Here is a 27,080-nt window from a genome sequence, read left to right as displayed (position 1 = left end):
CACACAGGATGATGGCTGAGCTCCTAGACAAGGAATTCAGCCCCCAGGGAGTGGGTCCTCATCCACACGGCTGCTCTGCCGTCCATCTCTCCCTCACACATGCTGCCCTCCTACCCCAGCGCCTGTCCCTCTCCCCATTCTTGGGGTGACTTCTCTACAGGGAGGACCCCCGACCCCAGCCCCACCTGCACAGTCTGCAGGTAGAGCTGAGGTGGACCATTCCTCACCCACATTCCTCTGCGCCCAAGCCCTGTACCTGCCTCCCCGCTGGTAGACATCCATCTGTCCAACCCTCTATGGGAGTTCCTCCAGGACAAGGAGCCTTTTACTGTAGTGTCCCTAGCACCAGCCACAGAGTAGGGCCCATGGTGGGTGATGAGGAAGAGTTTGTTGAGCCCAAAGGTGAATGAACTGTCTTTGATGTTTATAAGAAGGTAACCACCCCTGGAAGTGTTCCGATGACCCTTCTCCCCTTGCTGGGGAAGGTTTTGATAGTAGGTTTTCATCAAGGAGACACAATTGGGAGATGTCACTAAGAAGGTAAAAGACTGGGAGGGCATTAGGGTTGGAAGAAAAGACAAAAAACAAAACAAAACAAAACCCAAAAAACAAACAAAAAATCCTCAACAGATTCCAAATGGCACCAAGTACGTCTTCAAACTTCTTGCCTGATGTTGCCTTTCTGTGCCAGGCTCACTTATGTGTCCGAGACGCATCTTGGGGCCAGGCAGGGGCTTTTATCCTGGTAATTGCCCAGGCTTCTGTCTTTTCTGATCTCTTATCATCTCTGTTGAAACTGGCCTGTGTCTCCCGCCAGCCCCCAAGTCCTTACCCACACATGCTGCACTTCAGCCTGTCCAGGGGGGCGTAAATATAGCCTATACTTAACGTATGTCTAAATTCACTCATTACTGGAAGAGCTATCAGTGTTGACATGTCGGGACATCCATTTTAATTATGGAAAGGGACCTCCTTATCAATTATTTAAAACCCACAGAAAATAACCCACTGAAAATAAGAGAGAAAAATTAGCTCTGTCTTCTGCCTTGAAAATTTGACACAGAGAGCACATACACTCACGCACACACAGAAAATCACACCCACACATGCAGAAACACACACACACTGAGGTCCACTCATCACTTTGATTCCATTCTTACAGCTTCTAAGAATGCCACCTTTTGAAAAGGGATAAAACAGCAGAAATTTAAATGTTGGCTGTGTTTGAGAAAAGCCATTGAGAAACAAACAAACCAACCTCCCAAGCTGGCATTATGCGTTTGAAGGAATATTTAGTTGAAGTAACTGATACCCCTTCTGAACTCAAACCAGTCTGCAGACCTAGTCAAAGCAAAGTGAAAGGTTGAGAGAAGTATCCAAATCATTCAGGGTAAAAACACCTTCTGAAGCATCCCAGTGACTGAGATCAAAAGGCTTCCTTGGGCATTTGTCCTCTAGAGTTGCTTTTTTGCACATTGAACAGCCATTTTGTCTCATAAACGTTTTAGGTTCAACGTCTCTGTGCTGGATACTGAAAACTGTAGGAAAACGCAGTGAGTTTTGAAACCTTTAAGAAAGTAGGGGCTGAGAACTTAGTGAGTTCCTACCATCTTCAAGGCCTGGTGCTGGGCATCAGAAGAAACACAGAGCAGGTTAAGGAGGCCCTGCTTAATCTAAAGTTTCATCTTTTGTTGTCTGACAGAGATTTTTAGTGTTGTTGTTTTTAATCGTGGTGTCCAACATGTTTAAGAAACAAAACAAAACAAAACATTGAGCCGTGTAAACTAAATTGGTGGCAGGACTATGGGTCACTTTCTTTCTCCCCGTCACTCCTCTTCTACGTCTTAAACATTATTAAAATTTTTGACTTAATTCAAAACATACTCATTTATTTTCAAAAAACCTTAAAATTTTCACAAATGACAACGGGATACAGTAAAAAGCAAAAGCCTCCACTCCTTCCAGCATTCTTTCCTCAGCCCGTATTTTGGTTGATGTCTGTTGGTTACATTTCTTGTCCTATGATAGACTGGGGCACACCTGTATATATGTTTTTTGAAGAGATAGAACATATATATGACTTTGCAAGTGAATTGTTTCACTCAATAATGCATCGTGGACATCTGTCCATGTCATTACCTATCAATTTCCCCCATTCTTTTTGATGGTTGTCTTTTATGCCGCAGTATGAATGGTTTGGTTTTACTTTATGTGACCAGTCTCTAAACGATAGACAGATGGCTATTTCCAATTTTTCCTTCTTATGCCCACTGCAGTGAACACCCAGGTACATGTAGTTTTGGACAATTATGCTAGTATCCTTAAATGCCTTTTTTTAAAAAAACTGAGGTGAAATTCACATAGCGTATAATTAACTGTTTTAACACACACAATTCCATGGCATTTTGTGTATTCACAATGTTGTGCAACCACCAGATCTCTAGTTCCAGAACTTCTTCATCACTGCAGAAAAACTCCCTGTACCCATTAAGTAATCAGTCCTAATTCTCCCCTTCCTCTGTCCCCAGTGACCATTAATCTCTCCTCTGTCTCTATGGATTTGCCCTTTCTGGACATTTCATATAAATGGAATCATACAATATATGGCCTTTTGTGCCTGGTTTCTTTCACTTAGCATAATATTTTTGAGGCTCATCCAAGCTGTAGTACATATGGATACTTCCTTTTTTATGGCTGAATACTATTCCATTGTAGACACCAATTTGCTTATCTGTTCATCCGCTGAAGGATTAAAATTCCTTCTCAGAGGGAACAGCCAAGGAGAGCAAGGTGTTCAGTGGGCCTCACAGGTGGCCCTGGTCTCAGGCATTACACGTCCTTTCCTAGAAGCAGCCCAGGCCATTGTGCCTCGTATCCTGGAGACCTTCTGTCCAAGAACTTTTGTTTGTTTTGGTTGTTGTTTTCTTTTTTTCTCTTTAATCAAGAGTAGGGTAAAAGAGTCATCGGCCCTCAAGTGTCTCATGATATGGAGTTTCTCAAACTGGAGAGAAATTTGAAAAAGTTACTGGCTTGGTCAGTTTTTATTACACATGCTACGAAATAATCAGTTCATCGTACAAAGTATTCCCACTGCTCCTAAATCCTGGCCCTTGGGGACTAGAAAAGATGGCAACAATAATAACCCTTATACTACAGCCAGGGTTGTGTGGGCTCGGTGGTGGGGAGGGGAATAGCTCCCTATAATCCAACAAAATATATCCAGCTGGAGTCAGTATTTCTTCTGAACACTGCAAATGGGAGCCGTATTTGTCTTTCTTTTTCACTTCCTTTTTCTTTGGTCCCTTAAATCTTTTTAAAGGGGCCCCCTATGTGCCAGGATCTAAAGACGGAAAGAAATGGCCCTGCCCTGGTGAGCTCATGTCAAAGAGGGAAGATGGACACACGAAGAAAGAATGCTGCCCCTTTGGGGCAAGCAGGAAAGTGGAGGGATGGGAATGCACCAACCCATCCATATGAAAATGGAAGCATACAACTACTTGTCCGGATGCCTACTTGGCTGACATCACGGGACAAAATGTCCGGGTCTATAATGGGGTTGCTTGCTTTCTCCTCACATCAGTACTGCCTTGCAGGGGTCAGTGCTGTGAGGTTTCCACAGACCTGGATTCAAACTCTGCTCCACTGACTAGCTGCCCAACCTCAGGCAAGGGCCTTACCCTTCCCAGGGCTTCACTTCCTGACCCACCAAATGAGGACAGTGCTAGCTCTCAGCTGTGAAGATGAAGATAGATGTGTGTAAGCAAATGGAACATTATAGATATTCAGTAAATATGCATCCTTTTCCCAGTTCTGTGTCAATCCATTTTCCCCATAGCTTTTGAGCTAACAGCAGTTCAGCCTCTCAAAGTCCTATTCTCCACTGGGACTAAAGACCAGTGGTGCCCCTGGAAATATCTCAGGAGGGGCCTCAGGTTGGGCTGTGTTCCTCTCCTACTTTGCAGAAAACTTGGTATCTTTCTAGTTAGAATCGGCATTCTACGTCCATGTTCCAAATTCTCCTTCCTTGGTGTGAACTCTCTCTTTACAGCTCCCAGAAAACCTCTTCTGGACACAGAGCCTCTCACCTCCAGCCTGTGCTCTCAGGAGCCCCAGAAGCTCCTGAGAATCACCCAAATCTGGCCTCCCACAAAAGGATGCAGCCACGGTTGTCCTCTCCTGACAAATTGAGCCTGAAGCTGTGAAGATCTCTTCTGTTAGAACTTTTTAACGGTGTCATAAATCTTTTATTAACATTTGGTATTATACTAATTAAAACTGTTCTCTGTATGTATTATTAATTTCCCTAGCACTCCTTGCCGGGGTGACGTTTTCAGCCAGCTAAGCAGAATGTAGCACAGTAAATAAGAAGCAACTCATTTCCAGACAATTAGCCTTGCAGAAAAATAAGTTGGTTAATGGAAGGCATGATGATTACAAATTTTACCTAAATAAACAGGGTATCTTAATGGTAACTCTTCAAGCTAAGTAAACAGATTGGGGTGGTAATGTCCTAAGCAATACTTAAATGTAACTGTTTAATAAATTGGTAAATTACTCATTTCATCTTAGAACAAAATGGTAATACTGTAGTAATAACCTAGTATATATTCCGTAAATATGAAGCATTATCACTTTAGCTCTGTAGAAATCACCACAGTGATATGTCAGCATTGATCTAAAACTGCAGCATTTTATCTCAAGTTTATTACCCATTTTTGAGAATCGCTGAGATTTTCAGAGCATAATGGCAATAAAAGAAGAATTTAAAAAGCGCTTTAATGTGCATAAGTTAATCAGAGGTATCCTCGGGGGGAAAAGGAAATTTGGTAAAACATGAATTATAAGCATCATTTAAACTTACTTTGGACACTAGAGATAATAAATGGCACCATAATTTAGAAATAGCTTTTAACATCAATGACGGTAAGTACCACTTTACTGTTCATAAGAATTGCAGAGCAATGGTGCTGAGGCCAATTTTATTAGCCATTTTTTTCTTTATAAAAGCAATCCAGCCCTTTCCACAACTGAGGAGACAGGAACAAGAGTTACGTGCTAATATGCAAAATGCATTTAAGTTTTTTGAAATAGAGAATAATAAATTGTGCCAAAAGATACAGTCTGGAGACAAATGAATGATCATTTAAAAAGAATAAGGCACTCTCAGAGTTTACATATTTGGGGAAACTTGATAAAAAAAAAAAAAAGCCAACAAATTGTTCATACATTTTCTCATTTGCCAGAGCACGCGAGTGTGCTTTCAAGTCGCAGAGATGAAGCCATAAATCCCAAAGACTGGAAGATGCCGCAACAGAAGTACATTTTTGTAAATTGTCGCCATTGACAAATCATTTTTAAACTATTCAGAGTGCAGGTTTAGTCTTCTCTTCAGGGTGCCCAAGCAACCCGTCTTCAGAGAAGCCTTCAGACTCTGACCTGTACTTACCAAGCATGGCCCGACGGGGGTTGGGGGGGGGGTTGCTGGCAGTCACACAGCTCAAGCCGAGCAGCGCAAGCTGTGGGTCGGACGGTCGCCAGGACTCACCGAGCCACCTACTAAGCACCCAGTGCGCTGAGCATCACGGGGCCCAGCAGAAGCCTGTCTGGTGCAGCGCATGGCCAGGCTGGCAAACCCTGGCTTCTGTGGGGGAAACAAATCCAAGATGTCAGCCCGCACCCTGCCCTTCCGGATTCAGTAACACCTCCAGCTTCAAGGTCCTTTGCTTTTCACCGAATGGATTTGAGGACAAACAAAACTTGATCTTTAAGTCTCAGATCCAACTGAGTAACACAGATGTCCACTCTCCCCTGCTTTTGAATATGAATGTATAACAGATATGGGGTCTTTATTGAAAGCAGCTCCTTCTGGAGGTAGGTGGGCATGGACTCCAAGAGTACAGTGGGTAGGAAGGCAAGGAGAGGAGATATTGCCTGGACTCTTTCTGAGGGAGGGAGGCAAGGCTCTTTCCTGCATGCTTGCAGGCAGAGAGCAGGCCTGCAGGCCTTCTGTACACCTTAACTTTAGTTTATCCTTTTGTGTTCATCTTACCTCAAGACACATCATTATCCTCTCACTAAATATCACTGACTTCCCTCCCTCAGAGAGAATCCAGGAGATAGCAGGGTTGCCTGGCCTCCTCGTGGGAGAAGTCACATTTTGTATGAGAACTCACCTCTCATAACCGTGTCTGCCGCATCTCTGTAGAGCACCCCAACTTTGGTTGAAGAGCTCAGCTTTGGAGACAGATTGGAGCAGCCTGGGCTGATAGAAAACTTTTGCATTCAGGCATCTATGCAACCTTGGGCAAATATACTTTAAAGTTGCCAGGGCTTAGTGTTCTCATCTGTAAAATGGGTTTCAAAACTGTTTAATAAGATTATTAAGAGGATTGAATGAGAAAATATGCATAATGTACAGAGCACAGTGCTCAGTACAGTACATGGTCGGTGCTCAGCATATGTTAGGTTTCCCCCTCTCTGGAGTCGGAGGGCTAGATTCCAGTCCATGTCCTGCGTGATGTCGCTGTGTTATTTAATGTCCCCAAACCTCACATTTCTCATCTTCAAAATGAGATCTACTTCCTAGGGTTATTTTAAGGGTTAAATGCAATCATTTGGGTAAAATGCTTAGTCCACTGTCTGGCTTACATAGATGTTCTAGAAATGCTATTTACTATTATTTTTATTTAATAAGTATATACTTAGCAGTTGCAGTGTGCCAAACGTCAGCAACCAAAGTAAATGGAAGCCCCAGAAGGCAGCAGAGCACCTGGCTTCTCTGACTTAGAATAATCTAGATTCTCCACAGCCAGTCAGCAGCCATTTCTAGAAGGTTCTCTGTGGAAGAGACATTGCAGACTGAGGTGGGTCAGGACTCTGAGCTCTGACATAAATGGGTTTGAATTTTTGCTCAATCGCTTAATGTCTGACCGTAAGCAAGTTACTGATATCGTCTCTGGGTTTGCTTCCTTCTCTCTGTGAGGAGAACAAGAACAATTTATCTTGGGAAAATTAATCCACCACTAATAAGACGAACAGTAAATGTATCATCGTGGTTATCATGCATTGGGCTCCTGGTGAAGTGCTCAATGGATTATGTCATTTAATTCTCCAACAACCCTGTAAGAAAGGTCTGTCCTTACAGGGTACACATGAGGACACAAAGGCTCAGAGGCAAGTGACTTTTCCGAGGCCATGCAGCTGGTGAGTGGTGAAGCTGGGATTTTAACACAGGCTTCTTTATGCTCTGTACATGTTGTGGGCATTTTGGTAAGGAGGCAAGTCACATTTAAATACCATCTTCTTTCCATGAGCTGAAAATCCTCAGGGCCTAGTGGCTGCAGGTTACCCCATGGCTCGTCAGCACCCGCAGGGGCTCAGAGCCTGTTCGTTAGCGTGGGCTGAGGGAAAGGGCAGTAGAAGCGCCCTGAATCCCTTAGATGGAGTGTAAGACCCAGCACCTTCCAACCACCTTCAAGAGGCTCAAAAGAAAAATAACATTAGCAGCAGCAACAAAAATACTGCTGTAAATACAACCCAAGGTTTTCTGGTTTGTATATGAATTTGTTTAGGGATAATAGTCTTCAAACCATTTGGAATTCTCTCTGGCAGTCACACAAAAACATTGGCTTTAATAATAAGGAGGTTTGAGGGACCTCACTGGGTAAAAACACATGAGCTGAAGCCAGTGTCCTTGGGTTGAAGTCCTGGCCTTTAAAGTCAGAGTGACCTTGGGGATGTTGTGTCACTTCTTAGAGCCTCAGTTTCCTCATCTGTAAAATGGGAATTGCAATAGTACCTATCTCTGAGGGCTGTTCTGAAGATTATATAAGATTGTGCAAATATTATCCACAAATGGTAACTGCTGGGCAGCCAGAGTCTGGGCTCCGGATCCACTGGGAGCTGGGGACTGGGTGCACACAGCCCCATCCCTGCTCAGAGGGGCCTCTCCAACAATTGAACTTGAAACTGCAGGCAATAATACGGGGGACCCCATTCCAAGGTCCTCTCCCTCTGACTTCCTGGGGTTAAGTTTCCTCCCTGTTCTCCCCCATGCCCCTCCTCCTTAGTCCCACCACTTCCTAAGAACAAAAGTGGCCCAGCTGTGTCGGCCCAGACAGCAGATGCAAGCGTGTGCTGTTTAGCATACTGGCTATTCACTGGCGCCCCTCTGAGCCCAGCACCACCTTCTCTAGCCCCAGGGTCTCGGTGGGCCTTGCCCACTAGTACCCCCGAGGGCACACCTTCCCAAGAGGGTCGGTCTATTCCTAGAGCGCTCCACATCCCTCCTCTTAGCTGAGTTTCTGCTGGCAGCTTCTGTGCTGGCAGGAAGGAGAGGATTTTTCCTGGATGGAGGATGGAGGAGGCAAAGGATGCGCTGCCGACCCAGGTTCCAGGCCTTGGAGAGTTTCAACATGTCCCAGATAAATCCATCGATCACTAGGGCTTGATAACAAACCCAGTACATTCCAGCTAGCCGGCCAGCATGGGAGCTACATGGGGTCTAGAGGCTTTTAAAGCCAAGCTAGGATTCTTCCATTTGAAGATTTGGCTTCTTTAAAGTTGGGGCAGTCTGGGTCAGCACAAATCTAATGATCCAGCAACCGGCAGAGCTTTTCCAGTCTCCGCTCTGTGGTAGGGTGGGAACACAGCCTGGCTCGGGCCCCACAGCCAGCCCAGCCGGCAGACCCAGAGTTTGAGTCAGAGCCCAGTTAAGGTGTGGGGTGAACCTGGGTGGGTCAGCTGCCTTTTCTGCTCCCCAACTTATTTGTAGAATGAAAACATGAGACTGTTTCAGGATTCAGTGGGTTGGTGGATGGTGTGAGAACCACTATACAAATGTTCTGTTCAAATATATTTTGTTCTTTTACCCTACCTCCTCTCCACACTGATTGGGAGCATATTTAAAGGGTTTAATAACTCATTAATTGGCAGCCAGTCTGACACTTACAGGAACAACTTTTGTCAGATCATTTCAACTAAAGTGAGAGGCAGATACAGCCACGGATCTCAGGGTAACACCAGGACACTGCAGCCTCTAACCAGATCAACCCAGGCCCAGTTTCCCAGGTGATTTCTCCACCAACTGTCCACCTTCAGTGGACTGGAGAACTGACCTCAGTGGGGGCCACTGCCCCATTCCTGCCCTTTCCTCCAAAATAGCAATACCTCTGATTAAACCCCTAGGTTATTAGATGTTTAATTAGATTTCTTATCTATAAATATGTATTTTAAATGCTTCTAAACGCATAGTAATTTGAAGAGCAGCTGTATTATAAGCTGTGGGTTTTTTACTTTTCCTGAAAGTCTTTAATGACTATGCAGCCCTAATTTTACAGATACAGAAATCAAAGCCACTCCAACAGGGCCGCACAGCAAGGGAGCAACAGAAGTGCGCTGAGAACTCCGGGCCATCGTCGGCTGGGAAGACACCGATCATTGTGGCAGTTCTGCTTGGATTTTGTGTCTGTCGGAACCAAGTAAGTGTGCGACTGGGTCTGGGCGTCGCTGAGAGGAGGCGCTCATAACCGAGTGAGCAGATGCTTGGGAATGTGGCAGCCTCTCCGGGAGCCGGCAGATTTCGTGCAAGGAAAACCGCTTTCGGTGTTGAGAAACCTTCCGTTTCCAGAATGCGGGCGCCTGCACCATGCTGGCCCTTCTTGGGCATTGCTCTGCCTGTGTTTGAGTTGCGCTGTGGCCGAGACTGGAATTTTGGCGAAGATACCCAGGAATCTTAAGCACTGTTGCAACCTAGGCCGGGTCCTTGGGCGGGAGGTTTCAGCGGGAAGTTGCCACATTCTGAGGTCCCTAACGCGGGGCGCCTAGCTGGACCGCTTCCAAACAGTCGCGTACCGCCTGCTGCAGCCTGGGCCCCGGCCACCGAATCGGCGCGGCCAGTGGCTGGACCCTACTGGACCAGGCCGCGTCCTTAGGTTCGCAAGAAGGGCCTCAGGCCCCAACTGCTTGTGGAACTGACGAGGCAGACGGGCTGGCAGAGGTTGCCTGGCCCAGGGGCGCAGCCAGGCCTCCGATGTTATCGCCAAACCGGGGGCGGCGCGGCGCCTCTCCCCGTCCCTGCCCGAATGTCAAATGCAGGTCAGCCCGCAAGCCTGAGAGGCAAGAGCTGGGCACCCTTGGAGCCCAGCATCCTTGGGGTCCACCGTCCGAGCCAGAGCAAGAAGGCCCTTCTGCCTCACTGTGGCCCCGGGGCTAATGTCAGTGTTGCTGCCGTTGTACCCTGGGTCTGCTGCCCATCCTTCATTAGGCAAAGTACCCCTTTCCCCCCAAATATTAGCGGGCTTTGTTTGGGGGTGGAGAGCGCTGGTCCGACGCCGATGGGAGACCCAGAACTAATTTCTGAACTTCCCTGGGCCTTAGTTTTTCCAACTGCAAAATGGGGAGGGGCATCCAATCCCCGCAGAGACGTGCGAATCGTCAACCACGCTGCATGCAAAACGCGTGGTCCGCAGCCGGCATTGTACAGGGAACTGCTCTAGAAGAATCATCCGCTTGCGGAAATCGAGCGGCCCGCCCTTGAGTTTCTCTCTCTCTCTGGCTCTGATTCGGCTGGGTCCTCACTGCATCGCCCAACCCCAGACTCCACCGGCTGCGGAGTCTCCCGGGGAGAGCTGAGCGCAGCCTACCTCCCAGTCCCAGGGCCAGGCAGCCTCGCAGCTCTTTGCGAAAGCCTCGGGCCCAGCGTCCTCCTCCTCCCCTTTCTGGGGGTGGAGCCCCGAAACCGGCACGCGGGGAAAGCTCCTGCTACCAGCCCGCCTGGGCCGAGAAGCTGCCTCTTGCCTCCTGGTCCTGCTTAAGCAAAATGGACGCGGCTTTAGAGAATCTCTCAACGAGATGAGGGAAGGCCACGGGGAAGGGCGAAATCGCTATCCCTTGCCCAGAGGCCTGCTGCTGCTTTTCCTCAGCTCCCTCCGCGGCTGGGCTGGACGTCCACACTTACCCGCCTGCCTCCGGAGCCTTGGCCGCTTCCCGGGGCTAGGTGGGGGCTGATGTTGGAAGAGGATCTCGAAGAAGGCGCCCTTGTGGGCCTCCCAGCTTACTCCAGATTCTCTTTATCCTAAACTCAGCCTCAGGGGCTCCTGCCTGATCCGCATATTTCCGTACCCTGGTCGGGAGACTGGAAGTAGTGTTCCTTAACAGGGCATCCTCAGGCTCCCATCCAGCGCAGCCAAAGGCTTTACACAGCGGAAGGAGGGCGTTAGTCGCTAAATGGCCTCACGTGGCTCACAATCGCTCCTACCCGCTGAGGGCGCCCGCGCTGCCCTGGGCAAGCCTGGTTGGGAAAAGAATCGCCACCCGGCCCCACAAAGTGGGCTCAGTCCCCCTAACTCGAAGAGACTCCTAGCTCGTTTCTGACTGGACAAGGCTTTGTTGGGACAATGCGCTCAGAGAGGGCGAATGCCGTGGAGGCACCGGTGGGGGAAAAACTGGCGCTCCTGAGGGCCAGTGGGACTTTGTCCCGGTCCCCAGGCCTGCCTGAATGCCCACACCGGCGGGCCTATCGATCAGAGACCTTTTTGTGCAAAGCAAGGCACCACGCCAGAGAGAAAGATAAAGACGTGTGTCTGTACCCCTAAAAGTCCCAAGAATTGAGGGTCATCCTAGCGAAACAACAAAAATAATTTAGAAAAACAAAACCCACTAAGTTTATCATGGGGAAATATAATAAAAGTGAGGGAAATTGGAAATCGACTCCAGCGCCTGAGGAAGGGACTGCTGGAACAGCAAAGGCAAAAGAAGGTCGCACTAGTTTTTAGATATTCAAGTTCTCAGCAGAAGGGCCAACCTTTCCCATCCTGATAAAGGCGTTCATTTGGCTTTTTTAGAGGAGAAAATGGAAGCATTTCAGGAAGACACTCACAGAAGAGACCCGAAGCTCTGAGTCACCCTAGTTCCCCTCTGGGGTGTCTGTAAGTCCCCAGCGACCGAGATCAGTAGGGCTGGAGGTAGAGCTAAGGGCAGAAACGCTGGGAGCGCCAGTTCTTTCTGACTCCCTCCCTTTCCTCGAGGCCTGCCATGCACATTCCCCGCAGCCCGCCTACAACGAAGGCATTCAAATACAGGAGCCCGCAGGGTGGCTCGTGGGCCCAAGGCGTGCAGGGCAACGAGACGCGCGGGGCTCCTACAGGGCTTCTGGGATGGCATTCAAAAAGGTTTACCTCAGGGAGCTCCTGGGAGCCCGGCCTGGAGGGGGGAAAGGAGGGAGAGAGCGCGCGAGATGGAGCGAGGTAGGGGCAAAGAGATTCTGAAAGACCAGACAGAAAACAAAAAGGACAAAAAGAAAAAAAATAAGAGGAGGGAAGGAGAGAGCCAGAGGACTGGAGAGTCAGAAATGGAGAAAAGAAGAGGAGGAAGAGAGGGTATGACAAAGAAAGATGAGAAACTAAAAGCAACAGAGAACGAACCTATATAGAGAACATAAAATTGTAAAGAAAAGGGGAAAAAAGTAACAGAAACCAAGAGTAACAAATAGAGGGGAAAATAGAGAATGTCGTAGAGAAAGAGATGGAGAGTCCAGAAAATAAAAGTTTTTAAAAGGCTGAAAGGGAGAATGATAAAAGGGGAAAAAAATAAACGAGCAAGCGGAAATGTTCACGGATGCTTCGGGTGTGTTTGTCGTTGTCGGAAGAGGCACCCGCTCTAGATCTCGTAATCCCCAAACTTCCAGCTTCTGAGCCCAGGTAAAGCGGGTAGACGGGGCCACGCTGCTTCTCAACCTGGGGCTGTGGTACTGGGCGTTTGGGCGCCACCCCCCCTCCTCTCCTGTGAAAACGCTGTGGCTGCAGTGACGTCACTTGACGTCACGCTCCACCTGCGGTCCCACACAACCCAAAAGGGCGCGGATATCCCGGGGTTGTGCGCCGCCCTTGCTCCCTAGACGCCTATCGTTTGGAGACCCGGGATGCGCACCGGGTCTGGGCGCACAGCCCGCCCTTAGTGCGCCCAGATCCCTTGAAGCCAGTCGGCGGGGCCGCCTCAAGGCCTCTCTGGGGCCTGCCTCGTTGGAGAGAGACAGTGGGTTGTGAGCAGAGGAAGAGGGGTGAGATTTGCGTCCCAAGAAATTCGAGGTCGCCCCGCCTCCCACCCCCTAGGTGGGTGGGTGACCTAGGACGGTCGAAGTACCCGTCCAGGTGGGGTCTTTCACTCCTCAGCTCAGCCTGACACTGCTTGCTCTGCGACCTCTGGGCCTAGAGTGCCCTTCCCACGTCCACCCCTTCCCGCCGGCACCCAGACTACGGGCGGCCGGCACGCACTGACCTGCACCGCGGGTCCTCCGCGGGGCCCCGGACCGGGGTTCGAGCTGAGCTGAGGCGGATATCCACGAGGCTCGGAGAAGTGGACGCGCGCCCGCACACCGCCGCTCAGCCTCTACCGCCACAAGAGTAGGGTGCAGGGCCGGGGGTCGCCGAGCATTATTGGAACGAAAACGAAATAAAAGCGGCGTTAAGTGAAATAGCTAACTTTTTTATTAAATAAAACGACTTAAATAAAAGGAACGGAAAAGAAGAGTGGACTCAGCCTCAACGCAGGGTGCCCCAGCCCCTGGCGCTTCCCCCAGCCGCCTGGTGGGCCGCCCCTCCTCTAGCGGCCCCCTCGGGGGAAGCAGGTGGCCGGTTTCTAAAGAAAAAAGCCAAAACTTTTATTATTTACACGTTTGGGCAAAAGTACAAAGTATAATACAGGCGCCCAGCCCGGGGGGCTGCGGGCGAGGGGCGGAGAAACGTAAGGCGCTTTCTTTGTCAGGCCCGGGCCTGGGGCGGGACTGGGCGCGGGGCGGAGGCTCGGATTGTGCAGCCGCTCGGAGCCCGGGCCCAGCCCCCCACCGCGGCCGGCGGGGATGCGGCCGCGCCCTGGGGCCTACTCGAGCTTGGCGGCCCCTTCCCCTCTCAGCCTTGGTTCCCCCCCAGCCCGGCTGGGGGCTCGGAGCGCCCCGCCGGGTCGGGGCGGCGATCCTTGGCGACGGTACGCGCTGGTGGCTCACACCAGAGAGGTGACGGCGGGGACCTTGGAGCTATCCTCCTCCCAGGGCTGCAGATTCTGCAGAGCAAAGAGCGACGAGTTGTGCAGACAGAGCGGATCGGGCTGGATGGAGTCGTTGAGGCTCTTTTGGAAGGCGTCGTGTTGCAGCTGCAGCATGAGCCGGCTCGCCTGCTGCCGCTCCGCCTCCCGCTCCTCCGCCGTCTGCCGCCTGCACCGGGGGAGGGAGAGGGACAGCACCGTCAGGCACCCGGCACTCCGGGGCTGCCGGCGGGGGCCCCAGCACGCCGAGGAGCCGAGGCCAGCCGGGAGCCTCGAGGCACTTGGTCCGTCTGCCTCCCCACCCGCGCTGTGCGCTGGAGACTCGCGAGTCCGGGGGATGGGTTGGGATCGTTTGTTTTTGTCGTGCGCCGGAGATCGCCAAGAGGGAACTCCGCCCGCCGCCCACCTGCACGCCTGGGTTTTGTGACTTCGCCAACAACAAAGATTTTCTTTGCGGGATAACGAGAGGAGGGCGTGTGTGTAACTGACTAGATTATGCGGGCAGCCAGGTCACCGTGGTCCACGGGTGGGGCGGGCGGGCTGGCTCCGCGCCTCCCGGTGTCCCCGGGCCCGCTCAGCCTCATCCAGTTCTCCCAGGCTCTGTCTCAAACCCCTCTTGTAGAACGCGATCGCTTCGCCGTTTACGGGTTAAATCGAAACAAGGATCGGGTAGAAACAGGGCTGGAGTCGGGCTGGGCAGCTAGAGGGGGAACTCGGAGTCCGCGCGTATTGTCGGAAATCTGAGAGTGCAGAGAGCAAGCGGGAGGGATTTAGGGGAGCGCAAGAGGCCTGGGGTGCGGTGGGGTGCGGTGTGGAGAGGGCTGGTGAGAGGAAACCGAACGAGCTCAGGAGACGGAATAAAACACCGAGAGAGTTGGAGAGGCTCACGAACGCGACACGGGGATGGCAGTGGAGGAGAAGCCGAGGCGCGGGAGAGTGGGGAGAGGCGGGCAGGAAGTCAAGCAGGGAGATAAAACCTGGAAAGGAGTGGGGAGGCACAGCCTTAGGAGGGCGGGTAGTGGGTATTACAGGATGGAGAGAGGGCGGCGCAGGGCGGGCGAAGGGCAGGTGCAGGGCCGGGCCTCTCTCACCGCCACTTGGTCCTCCTGTTTTGGAACCAGGTCTTGACCTGCGCATCCGTCATTTTGAGGGACTTGGCGAGCGCCGCCCTCTCGGCGGAGGCCAGGTACTTCTGGCGGTGGAAGCGCTTTTCTAGCTCGCAGATCTGCACCCGAGAAAAGGATGTGCGCGGCTTCTTACGCTTGGGCGGCGTCCTGTTCTGGTAAGGGTGGCCGATGCGCCGGGTCACGGTGAAGGGCGTGAGCGCTGCGGCCGCTGCGGAGACACACCAGGCCCCCTGAAGCTCAGCCCGGCTCGACTGCCATTCAGGCCCCATGCGTACCCGGTGCCGCCCGGTGGGGCGCAGCGTCCTCGGCTATTTCGTTGGTCCCGCGCTTCCCCAGCGGCCCCAAGCCGTTTGGGGGATGCCCCCCTCTTCCCCCGGGTACAGGCTTATTTCCCCAAACTCCCTGATTTTCCTCCCCTCTGTGGTTGCCAGGGCCCCTGGGCACTGAGGCCTCCACCAAGCTTGGGCCTCCGAAATCGTTTCTCAAATGGAGCACATCGGGCGCGGGGCCTCTGACCCCAGGAGGGCCGAGGGCCGGTGCCTGTTTGGCCACCTTGCTCACCTGTGAAACGGTCTTTCACGAAGCGGCGGCTGCTCTCCATCCAGGGGAAATTGAGGCCGCCCAGGCTGGAGACCGTGGGCACGGAGGGCATGGCGGGCAGCGCGCTAGGCAGAGGCGGCGGCACGGCCCCGGGCAGCGGCCTGTGAGCTGGCACCCGGATCACGCCGGCGGGCGCCAGGCTTAGGTTGACACTATAAGATCCTGCATCCTCGAAGGGCGCTCCGAGGCCGGCAAAGGAGGCGGGCAGAGATGGGTACGTGGCGCCCGGACGGCCCCCGGGGGGCCCTCCCAGGTAGCTGGCGCCATCGGGGCCCCGCGGGGCTGGTGCGCTGTCCTGGTCCGGGCTGTTGAGGATCTGGTCGATGCCGAAGCTGATGGGCTCGTGCGGGTGCGGGGTCTGCGCGCTGGCGGGCGCCTCCATCCTGGGTGGGCAGAAGGGCTGGGCTGGGCTGGGCGGGGAGGCGGCTGGGTCCCCGTTACGGCGCGGCCATGGAGCGCCCGGCGCCTCTCGTCGCACTGAAACTTTGCCAAGAGTGCGCGGGCCCGACAGGCTCTGTGTCATCTTTCTTGAACCGAACCTGGAGTTTCCGCTGCTAATTCCTCTCCTGCCGCAGCCATTGGCTGCTATCAACAAGCCTCTCTCCTCCCATTGGCTCCCGGCTTTCAATAAAGGCCTAATTCATGGAAATAGGAGCTTAGGGACTGTTCCAAGGTGACATCATTTTAACAAACGAACAATAGGTCAAATTTATTAGCCGGGATAATGGGCGGCGGATATTAGCGCCCGAACCGCAGCCTCCCAAACCCGAAATCTAACGAAGCTGCAATTAGCAGACGCTCCCCGCTCCTCCCGGCCAGGGCCGCTTCCTGGCCGCCGCGCGGGGCGGGCAGGGCGCTCTGCTGGTGAAATTGTCGTTTGCTGAGGGGGGTTTCGTTTTCTTCCAAATTTTTTTCATCTGAGCAAAAATCAAACCGTATGAATCCTTTCAATTGCAATGGAGTTGCAACCCCCGAACGACCCTGCGGAAACCGCTGCAGCGTTCTGGATACCCCACCGCCACGGGAGCAACGAAACGGGCGCACAGCGGGGCGCAAGCTCCGCGCTCCTTGTGCGCGGGGTGAGGACGGCACCGGAGCGTGTCCCGCGCTCGCGAGAACCCCAACCCGCGTGGGGAGAAATTCGCCCCTGCCTGGGCTTCGGCCGCGGCGTCGCGGCCACTTTGGAGACGCTCCCTGGCTCCAGCCGGGAGGACCGAGGCGTGACTCTCAGGTGCCCACGAGTGCCAGGCCTGGCTGAGCTAGGGACCCTGGGTCGCCAGGTGGGGAGCGGGATCCGGTCCCTCAAAATTCGTTGCAGGATGGACCGGACTGTAGTCATACGTGGGGACCCACCCATGGCGCATCAGGTGTGGGACCTGGGGTTCCCGAGGGACATGGGCGGGGGCGGCTCATAATTAAAGCAAATAGCGGGGTTTCTTTGGGTAACCGGAGCAGCGAGCTCTTCCCGCTCTAGTCCAGCCAGGGCTCTGGGACCACTCCCTGCTCTGCCCACGCCCTCGGAGACTGTGCAGGCAGGCCGAGGGGCACCGGTGACAGGCCCGTGCAGGGCAGCCCCCATCCCTGCACCAGCCTCAGCTGTTTCCCCGGGGGTGGCTTACAGAATCGTTTTCTACCTGCTAATTCTAAAATCGTTAGGTGCAAACTGAGACTGCTGCCCCGTTGCCAGGTCTCTACCTCTTGCTTTCAGTCTGGCGGACGTGGTGAGAACTCGGTTGCCCTGTTGGCCGGAAAGGTGTTCACCTTTGGGCCAGGTCACTTCCTAGCTGAGTGACCTTGAGCAAAGCTTTAGGCTTTGGTTTTCTCATTTATGAAACGGGACTGTGTGAACTGCGGGATGGTCGTGAGTTGTTGAGAGAGCCCGGGTTAGGGCCTCCCCACACCTACCCCCCAGGGTACCAGTTGATGTATTATTCTCACCATTCCTGTTTGGTTGTTTGCAATTTTATTTGCGAAGGCTCAGTATCTTGGAGAGAAAGGTGTATTCGTCTACCGTGGGCTCAAGTCTCAGAGGGCAGGGAAGGCAACCTGCCCTCAATCACAGGAGTCCTCAGAATTCACAATCTTAAGGCCTGGCTCCCTGAGTCAGGTCACCATCCACTCTGTGACCTTGGGCAAATGTCTGGCCCTAGTGGAACCTCAGTTTTGGGTGGGGAGAATGAGGCCGTTGGGCTCTGGGCCAGCCCTCCTCCACTGCTTCTGGAGACCAGAACCTTCGGATGGAGTAGATGCCATTGCTCAGGACGGGGAGCCTCCCACTTCTAATTCAGGCTCAGTCACCAGGGGCCTGGGGGTTGTTGGGTCCCTCATTGCCTCTCCTGGAGCCTCATTTTCCTAATTTGTAAAACGGAAAGGGTAATAGCTACCCCCAGGGTGGCTGTGAGAAGTAAATGAGAGAAGGTCTGTGGAATTGCCTGTGAGAAACTAGCGGTTACATAATAACTTTAACGACAACAGTAGAGCAACTGTGGGTTGAGAACTTAGCACGTGCCAGGCAAGGGTAGGGGCACTTATTTATTTATTCCTCACAACAACCTTATGCCAAAAGGGCTGTTATTGATTCCATTTTTCACGTGATGAGGGAACTGAGGCTCAGAGCATTCTGACGCAGAGACTGGCAAAGACTCCTCACTAGCTCCACTTTCTTCCAGGCTTCCAGAGCCCTGGATTCCAGGCCTGTCTTTGCCACCTCCCAGCTCTGTTCAAGGGGATGCACGAAAGGTATGTGGGCAGAGAGTTAGGAAGAAGGTGTGGGTTGTGTGGGCAACATTGCTTCCCGAGTATGGTGAATGGGCCCAGTGCTTAAGAATCAAATCCCCACCGTTGTTTATCAGCTGTGGGCTCAAGGAATCCTCTTTGTGTTTCAGTTTCCTCATCTGGTAAATCACCAACGCTAACATCATGGGATTAAATGAGGTCTTCCAGGCAAGCATCTGGCACAGTGCCTGGTGTGCGGGAGGGCTCAGCCTCACTGAGCTCCTGGCTGCCTGGGACCCTAGCTTCTCAGTCATCCAGCAGTAGGCGCTTGGAGCCACTGAGCACAAACCCCCTTTCTTTCCCGGCCCAGACAGAACAGGGCTGTTGGGCAGCTCAGGAAAAGGAGTAAATGGAGCAGGTGGTAGGTAGTCCCTGGGACAGTGTTTTCGAAGTGTGTTCCCGGACCAGCAGCATCAGCATCACCTGGGAATTCGTTAGGAATGCGCATTCTTGGATCCCAGCCCAGATCAGTACCCCTGGGGTTGGGTTCAGCAGTCTGTGTTTAACAAGCCTTCCAGGTGATTCAGATGCCTACTCATGCGAATTTGGAAGCTGGTGCCCAGAATATTGTCCATTTCATCCAAGTTTTCAAATTCAGTGCTATAACATTGTGGGGTGATTCTCTCTTGCTTTGAAACTCTCGTGTTGAATCTGTGTTAACATTCTCTGTGTTTCATTCTTAGTGTTACTCAGTTGTGCCTTTTGATCATATTTGCCAAAGGTTTGTCTCTTTTATTGGTCTTAAAGAAAAGACTTTTATTTCGTTCTCTTTTTACGTAGCATCTCTTTCAGAAATATTTTGTCTTATTTTTATTACTTAATTTCTTCTTTGTTGAGGTGAAAATTCAGTTCATTTTGGTCAATCTTTTTTTTGTTATAAATACATTTAACATCATACATTTTCTTCTGAGCACTGTTTAGGCCAAATATTATTTGATGTATATTTGGTGTTTCTGAAATTATAATTTTTTGCTGTGCCTTTTTAACCTGTTGTCAATTGAACAATCACACACACACACACACACACACACACACACACACACACTAGAAAAGCTCTAAAGGACTGGGCAGCTGGCATGGTGGCCCAGACTTGTGAGGCCAGAAAGACTTCCAGGATGCAGCATACCTTCTCCTCTTCCTGATGAAGCAGCTGGGAGAAGGGTTAGAGGTGGTGGAGGCCTCAGGTGTCATACAGGAGCAAGGGAGGCTTCAGGGATAAGAGGCAGGATGTTGACACTTTCAGCTGTCTGTGTGCAGGAGGCCCGAATTCAGGCTCGCTCTGCCACTGACTTCGTGTGTAGGCTGGGACTCAATTTCCCTGCCTATAAATGGGGTAGAGTTTGAATCACGGCTCTTGAACGTATTTGGGTCAGCAACCTAATTTGAAAGATTGACGAAAATATTATGGACCACTTCCATAGACAGAGACACAAACACCTCAGTTTGGCATATTGTGGGTTGCTCACCTGCCCACCCTCCATTCTTAATTCACATGCCCTGGTTAGGGTTCTGTAGGGGCCCTTCCATTTCTTACGACGGAAGGCTCTAAAGACACTTGCCCAAACTTATTCACTCATTCATTCATTTGTTCAGGTATTTACTGAGCACCTACTCAGATTTTCTGGGCCGTGTCCCAACTTTGGGCCTCAGTTTCCCCATCTGATAGTGGAAGTAATGCAGTCTGAGCTTTTCATCACTGCCTCCCCGCTACTGGGAGGACTAGGGGAAGGACCTTCCTGAGGAGGTCTGAAAGGCCTCGGAGACTCTGCCAGCTGGAGGAAGGCCAAGACACCTGGTGCCGGTGCATGAGCTTAAAAAACAGTTGGCGTAAGGAAGTGAAGCCCCTTGCCCAGGGGCGTGCGGTGGGGAAGGGCTAGAGCTGGGGTCTGAACCCAGTACTGCCTTGACTGCAAAGTCCATGCTTTTCCCTTTACCTCATACCCCCATTTCTGCTCTGGAAGCAGGTAGTAAAGCTTCTAAGTCACAGGACTGAGTAGGGAGGGGAAATCTGTGGAGGCTCTGGGTGAAGGAGCTCCGGAGCTGGGTGAGGGCTGCTGGCAGTAGGTTCACTTGTCTCCGCATTGGCCTCGGGACAGTCTCCGGGGCAGAAAAGGTGTTGGTGGCACTCAAGTCCATGTCCCGGTGCTGGCCCGGGGCTCACTGGAGGGTCGTCCGGAATTTGTGGTATTAAGTTGAATAGCACACAGCAAGGTCAGACGAGGGGGTAAGGAAAAAGGGGTCAGAAATTCAGCACTCGCCACCCCCAGCTCTGCCCACAGCAGGTGCCTGCTTTAAGACCCAAGCCAGCTATCACCTCTCTGCCTGTCTTCTAAAGCAGCCCCCCGGCCCCCAGCCATTTTCTGTCCCTGTTTATTTTCATCATTGCACTCATTGCCTTTGGACCCTATCTTATCTGTCCTGCTCACCAGCTCTCTGAAGGCAGAGACTTCACCTCGTTCACTGGTAGGTGAAGGAATGAGCGAATGAACGATCTCCAGGATCCTTGTGCTGAGTCAGACCCTGGCCCTGGCCTTGAGGAGGGCCCAGCCTGGCAGGGAGACTGGCAGCAGCAGGAGGGAACTGCCACGGGGCTAGGGGGTTAGGAGAGAGGGTGTAAGGCAGGCAGGGGGAGGGAAGGAGAGATTCCTTCCCTGGTGTGGCCTGGTGGAGGATGCGGTGGTGGCAGGACAGAGAACACGCAGTTTCAGGGGCAAGGGCAGGCGTCCAGGGCAGGTGCGCATGGTGGCCTTCTGAGCTGCTCAACACCTGATCTTGTGCCCTCGTTTCCTCCCACCCCATCAGCCATTTTTCCCATTTTGTGTTTTACAACTTTCTTCTCTTCCTGACAGATCTACTAAATTTGACTTTGTTTCAACATTTTGTTGGGCAAATTACATTAAGATGGATGGCGCAGGTACCCTTTATGGTTTATTTATCGTGATACTGTTTGTATCTCACGCTTATAAATAACTTATGTTATAGCTTTTGTTTGTGGAAATGTAACTTACATATTTTATTACGCTTTCTGTAAACCTCGAAAAGAATCTTGTCAAGGAAGCGCTCTTATCAGCAATCCAAACTATGGGACGTAAAAACCGACACTAACATTATTTTTTAATATGCCAAGGAGGCAGGTTACTCTTGCTGTAGTTTGAAAGGTTTGCTGTCATCGTAAACGTGCACCTCAATAAAACATTAAAAAGTCTCAAGAATGATTTTATAAAGTTCAGGGTGGAGGAGGAATCGGTGGCAGAAGCCACAGACACAGCACATAAGGGGCCCAGGTGCTGGCCTGGCCTTTCTTGGGGGTTTCCCAGCCCCACCTGGGGGTCCCAGAGGGTCTGTGTCCACCTCTCCACCCAGCTGTCCTCAAAGCCCAGTGGTGAAGCACCTAGCTTAAGGGGTGTGAGTGGAAAAGAACCATGAGTTTTGCAGTCAAGCTGACCTGACTTTGAATCCTGGCTTGTCCACTTTTTGGCTATATGGCTTGGGTCAGTCTTTTAGTCTCAGTTTTCTCATCTCTAAAATGGGGTCACTACTTACTTAACCTTCTTATTGGGAAGCATTAAAGTCACATGAGATAGCGATTTGCAGTGCTTAATGGGTGCCTGTTAACTGAGAGCGGTGCCAGCTATTTAATGTTCACCTTGAGGCTCCCCCTTTCTCCCTCTCTGCTCTGCTCTCCGGGTGTGTTTTCCCTCCCTCCCTCCTTCCCTGAAGGTGCTGAGTTCTCTCAGATGCTGCCCCCCTCCCCCACTGCCGGGCCGGCCTGCTTCTAGACAAGGCTCCCATATGCCAGATCTTTCACTTTCCCCAGTTTCTCTCACCAAACCTACCCTGTTCTTTGTTCTTACGCTCAGCTCTATTGGTCATTAACTCACTCAGTCACTCATCTCAGCTAACGGCCAATGCCAGGCCAGCTGTGCACGCTGAAAGGGGCCTCCGTACATAAGCCAAAGGCAGTTCTAGGTTGGCAGGACCTGTGCAAGGGAGTCTGGGGGCCGAGAGGACTCCTCTGGCCGCTCCGATCATCACGTAGCGCAGCACCCTCATCCCCCCGTCCTAGGGAAGCCTGACTGGAAAGCACAGAAAAGATGGAAACATCGAGAACACAAGCAGGAGGTCAGGTTCTTAAGTCAGTGTAGACGGCAAAAACTGAGCAGTCACAAAACCTCCAGACTGCTTCCTGCTTGACTATCAGCTGAAGCTGCTGGCTTTGACCTAGAGCCCCAGGCTGCACGGCCGAGACACGTTTGCCTGGTGGGCTCTCATCAGCAGTGGCCCACACCTTCCTCTGCTCCTCACTCCGGGCCAGATGCTGGGTAAGTGGCAGGCCCCGTGGAACTGCCAGGATTATTAGTTTCTTCCCGTTGTTGAGTGTAAGTTAGATACACCTGTGATCTGATCAGAGCGTATAACAGATCCAACCAGTTCTCTTTTGTGTAGGCACCGCAAGATTGGGTGCATCCTTGAATGCTTCATCCTTGGGATAGGATGACCCACCCAAGAACTCCCATGTGGGACTCCACTCTTCCCCAGGAGTCCCCATTGCCCCTTCCCAAGGCCGACTCTGGCAAGGCTGTGGGGGGATGGGGAGGGTGCCGTTCCAAATGGGTCCCTGCTGAATGGGGGTTCACTGTGCAGTCTGATGTGCTCTGGAAACATCTCAGCTTCCCCACTCCCTTTTCCTCCCTCGGAAAGGGCACAGACTGGAACTCGGTCCTCTAAGGGAAATCAGTACTCCTTTCCAGGTTTCAGGGGAGAAGCTTGTGGCCAAACTCAACCTCTCCAGCAAAGGCCAGATCAGAGTTGTGGCAAGCGGCTTTGAACATGGCTCCGAAGATCCTGCCTCCCACCCTTGTATAACCCCTCCCCTCGGGTGCGGCCTGGTTCTCGTGCTTTCCTTCTAGTGAAGGGAATACAGCAGAAGTGACGGGTGCCCTGAGACTGGGGGGTAAAAGGCTGTGGCTTCCAGACTGCTGTGCTCCCGGGCTCGTCTCCCCTGCTCATCCTGATAAAGCAGGATGCCACGTCGTGAGCTGCCCTACGGCGAGGCCACTCGCGGAGGAGCTGAGGCTCAGTCTACCAGTCTGTGAGAAGCTGACTCTTGCCGCCAGCCACGAGTGCACGTGGAAGCAGATCCTTGCACGGCCGAGCCTTGTGACGGTCACAGCCCTGGTGGACAGCGCTGACTGCGGCCTGGGAGAGAGCCCGAGGCGGAGTGCCTGCAGGAGCCGTGGGATGAGCAGTGTTGTTGCTCTAAGCCAACTACATTTGGGGGTAATTTGCTGTATAGCAATAGAGTTCTGAAAAACATGTGGAAATGGATGTAAATATTAACTGGTTTCAACCCACCATTCTCAAATTTAGGTCGTGGAAGAGAACAGGAATTCGTCTCAGGTGACAAGGATCTGGGTTCAAGTCCTGCTTTGTGAGACCTGTAAGCTAGGTACCACCTTTGAGCCTCAGTTTCCTCACCTGAAAAGTGGGAGTGATGCTGTCTGCCTTCACAGGGCTGTTGTGAGGACTAAGGGAGGGGACAAGTGGGGAGGGCGTGGCGGCTGGTCCACCGCTTTGCTGAGTCTGTCCCCTGCCGGGTGCTGTGCCTCACGGTGTGCTCTGTAAATCCAGTGCCACGAGCAGGCCTGATGACCTCCTCCCTGAGCAGCTCTCCAACACCAAGACGCCAAGACGGAGCCTTCTCTGGCTGGTGTGAAACCACCAGGCAGCCTTGGGCAACGCAGTCAAGAAAGGCAAGTGCACTTGGGGATCTTCGCGTGAGCATTTTAATGTAAGTGACACGATGCTTTTAGGTCTCGGGCCTTTGTAAAGAAAACAGTGCCAGAATGGGATAGGCCTTCTATGAGGAATTTCGGGGGGATGCGTGGTATGCAGTAATAAGCCCCTGAGAAACGGAAAATTCTCAATCCAGACACCTCCAAACAGTTGAAGTTTTTTTTTATGAAGTTCAGAATTGCCTTTTCAAGGAAAATTATATATCCCGCTGCTAATGAAATACATAAAGCCGAGGTTTACGTCTCCATTAAGTACCGGAAGTAACCCTAGAACCCGCTTTTCCCTGATTTCCTGGGTTCACACATGGAAGACAAACACTTGGAGATGAACTTGGGCGACTTTGCTTTCATGCGACAAGCCTGTTGCGAAACTCAACCATCAAGAAAGGCTTCACAAAACACTAGTCTGAGAAACGAGGTCGTAACAAGAGCCTGTGGACTCACTTCTTCTTCAACAGCAAGGCCAGCCTTTCATGTCTTATCAGAAATGGTTATTACAGGCCTGAACCGTGAAGACAGAGCAGTGAGACGCCAAGCCATTTGACAGCGGCAATGCCAAGTCAATAGCCTCGTTACAGTCTATCCCAAACTGTAAAGGCCTCCTCCGTGTCCTTGTCCTCGGTTTGGGTTGCACTGCAATCCTCACAGTGATAAGAGTTTTTGTGGAGGTATGGAAACCAGCTGATACCCTCATTCTCTGAAAACCTGTGCTTTAGCACCTAGAACTGTTTTGGGTGGCTCAGGAAGGCAGAGCTGCTTTGAGTCTGTGTTTTAATTAGATAGCTTCAGCATCTCTTAGAAGTTAAATGGAGGCAGAAGGACTGGGTGTTGGCAGCACCCAGAACTTCTTGCTGGGGCTACCTGGGCCTTCTGAGGAAATAGCTCTGCAGGCAGTAATTGCACAGCTTAATTCTTCTAGACTAAACCACTTCAGATTTATGCCAGTGAAAAGCAAATGTTGTTTGTAAGACATTTAATCGTGTTACTGTCTCTCAACTTTATCAGATGCCGCGGAGGCGGGGAGGGCCGGGTGCAGTCCTGTGGGATGCGCCGGACAGCTCCCAGCCCCTGCTAAAGGCCCGCAGCTCAGAGCCCCCGCGCGGCTGCTTCCAGACTCATAGCTATCTGCCACCAACTTCGCAGGTTCAAGTGGTGTTTGTCTCAATCTGGGACCCCGCTGAAGGCTGCACCTCCAACAAACTCACAGCCTTGACTGCAGAACCATTAACTAGTACACAGTTAGGTGCAAACCTGGTTTATTATGTTCTTTGGTTAAATACTGTTTCTACATCCTTTCAGAGCATTATAAGAACAAAGATAATGATGTTTCATAGAAAGACTGAAAACACATCTTTCGCTTTTTCAGTGTGAAGACTGAATTTATAATTTTTGTGCACTATTATAAATTCTTTTAACTAGGCTAAACTTACAAAAAGGTAGGGCTTTTGTTATTGTTTGTTTGTTTGTTTTGAAAAATAGATTCCCCTAGCCAATATCACTGTCCTGGGACCCACACCCACAAAAGTCTCTTGATAAAGGCTGCTCGGCACATGGTCAGAAGTCAGGTCAGCTCATCATGTCCAGGCCACAGGACTCAGGGCTGCCATCGCTGCGCAGGGCCTCTGCCACATCTCTTCTGAAGACGGAAAGGTTCTGGGTGAACCTGTGGAAAGAGGAAGACCGGGCCGAGGGCAGTGGTGGGGCCGAGGCTGTGTGAACCTCTGGATGCTGAAGCCACAGTGGAGTTCAGGACCCTGGAGAGGGCCCTAGACCCTGGCTGAGCTCCTTCCTCCCATTTTCTCGGCCACTGCTTTCCCTCCAGCAGCACCCTTCTCCTTCCCCTGTCGCGAAACAAGCGTTACCAGCAAATGCACTCTGACCATTTTGAGGGGTGCATTCTGTGGTTATGCTATTTAAAAATTATTTTAAAAAGTCAAATTACACATAGATGGTAAGGAATATAATGAAAAGAACAAAAGCTTATGTGCCAGGCACTGGTCAAGTTTACATATAAATTCATTTAATTATCACAAGTCTTCCCCAAAATAGGTATTAACAGCCTCATTTGCAGATAAGAAAATTGAACTTAATGCTTCAAAAACAGAGTGTACTGGGTAAGACTACGTAGGTTCAAATCCTGGCTCCCTGACTAAGCTGGGTGATCTCGGATGAATACTTAACCTCGTCTTGGTGCCCGCACGAGTGGTTACCTTACGGGGTTGTGGGAAGGAGGAATTTACTGAGTCCAGTGAGACAGTGCCGGGCGCGTGGATCGCCTAGTCCTGGCAGGCTGGTGCTCTCATTAAACAAGGAGCTTGTCTGACACCGTTTGACAGAGCGGCTCACGAGGTGGTACTCACATTCTCAAGCCTCAAGGGAAGCAGTTTCCTCCCTGAGGCACCCAGGGAAGGTTCCCTCCTTCCTTCACTAAGTCTCTCCTCCTGCTGGCTTCGGAGGCTGCCCCTTCCTGCCCGATAGAGGGTCTTGGCACAGAACAAGCAGTCAAGAGAACATGCCCGCAAAGCCCGTCCGACTTGGCCTTGTGTTACCAAAGGAGCCTCTCATCAGGGAGACTAATAATTTGTATTTCAAACAATGTAGCATCTGAATGCTGCCGCTTTTATAGAAGGATGAGGCGGGCAGCTTTCTTTTTTCCCTGAAAACATTTTCTTTCTCCATCATTCATCATGCCTGTCTCTTCCATTAGACACTCCTTGAACAATGCGTTCCCCACTGGTATCCCCAG

The 27,080-nt window shown here is 51.5% G+C and overlaps 2 protein-coding genes across 4 annotated transcripts in view; both read right to left on the bottom strand.

Moving 5' to 3' along the window:
* Positions 1-13,995: 13,995 nt before the first annotated feature.
* On the bottom strand, positions 13,996-16,146 carry TLX3 (T cell leukemia homeobox 3). Its single transcript, XM_031438201.2, has 3 exons — positions 15,726-16,146; positions 15,129-15,372; positions 13,996-14,206 (listed from the first exon to the last, which is right to left on the bottom strand). The coding sequence occupies exons 1-3, from the start codon at positions 16,144-16,146 to the stop codon at positions 13,996-13,998; spliced, it is 876 nt and encodes a 291-aa protein (XP_031294061.1).
* Positions 16,147-24,307: 8,161 nt separating this feature from the next.
* The window catches only part of RANBP17 (RAN binding protein 17), a 276,378-nt gene continuing 273,605 nt past the window's right edge, over positions 24,308-27,080 (bottom strand). For all 3 annotated transcript variants that reach the window (XM_031437777.2, XM_064480090.1, XM_031437778.2), the window contains one exon: positions 24,308-25,997. In XM_031437777.2, the coding sequence (XP_031293637.1) occupies positions 25,901-25,997 (97 nt within the window). In that variant the 3' untranslated portion in view covers positions 24,308-25,900. The remainder of the gene's footprint in view (positions 25,998-27,080) is intronic.

Source organism: Camelus dromedarius, chromosome 27, assembly GCF_036321535.1.
Source record: "Camelus dromedarius isolate mCamDro1 chromosome 27, mCamDro1.pat, whole genome shotgun sequence".
Lineage (NCBI taxonomy): Eukaryota > Metazoa > Chordata > Mammalia > Artiodactyla > Camelidae > Camelus > Camelus dromedarius.
This window is presented reverse-complemented; position numbering and strand designations above follow the sequence as displayed.

Coding starts and splice junctions, on each gene's coding strand:
- TLX3 (XM_031438201.2), bottom strand. CDS start 16,146: ATGGAGGCGCCCGCCAGCGCGCAGACCCCGCACCCGCACGAGCCCATC. Junction 15,373..15,725: donor CGTGAAAGACCGTTTCACAG/GTGAGCAAGGTG, acceptor GTGTCTCCGCAG/CGGCCGCAGCGCTCACGCCC. Junction 14,207..15,128: donor AACAGGAGGACCAAGTGGCG/GTGAGAGAGGCC, acceptor CCCCCGGTGCAG/GCGGCAGACGGCGGAGGAGC.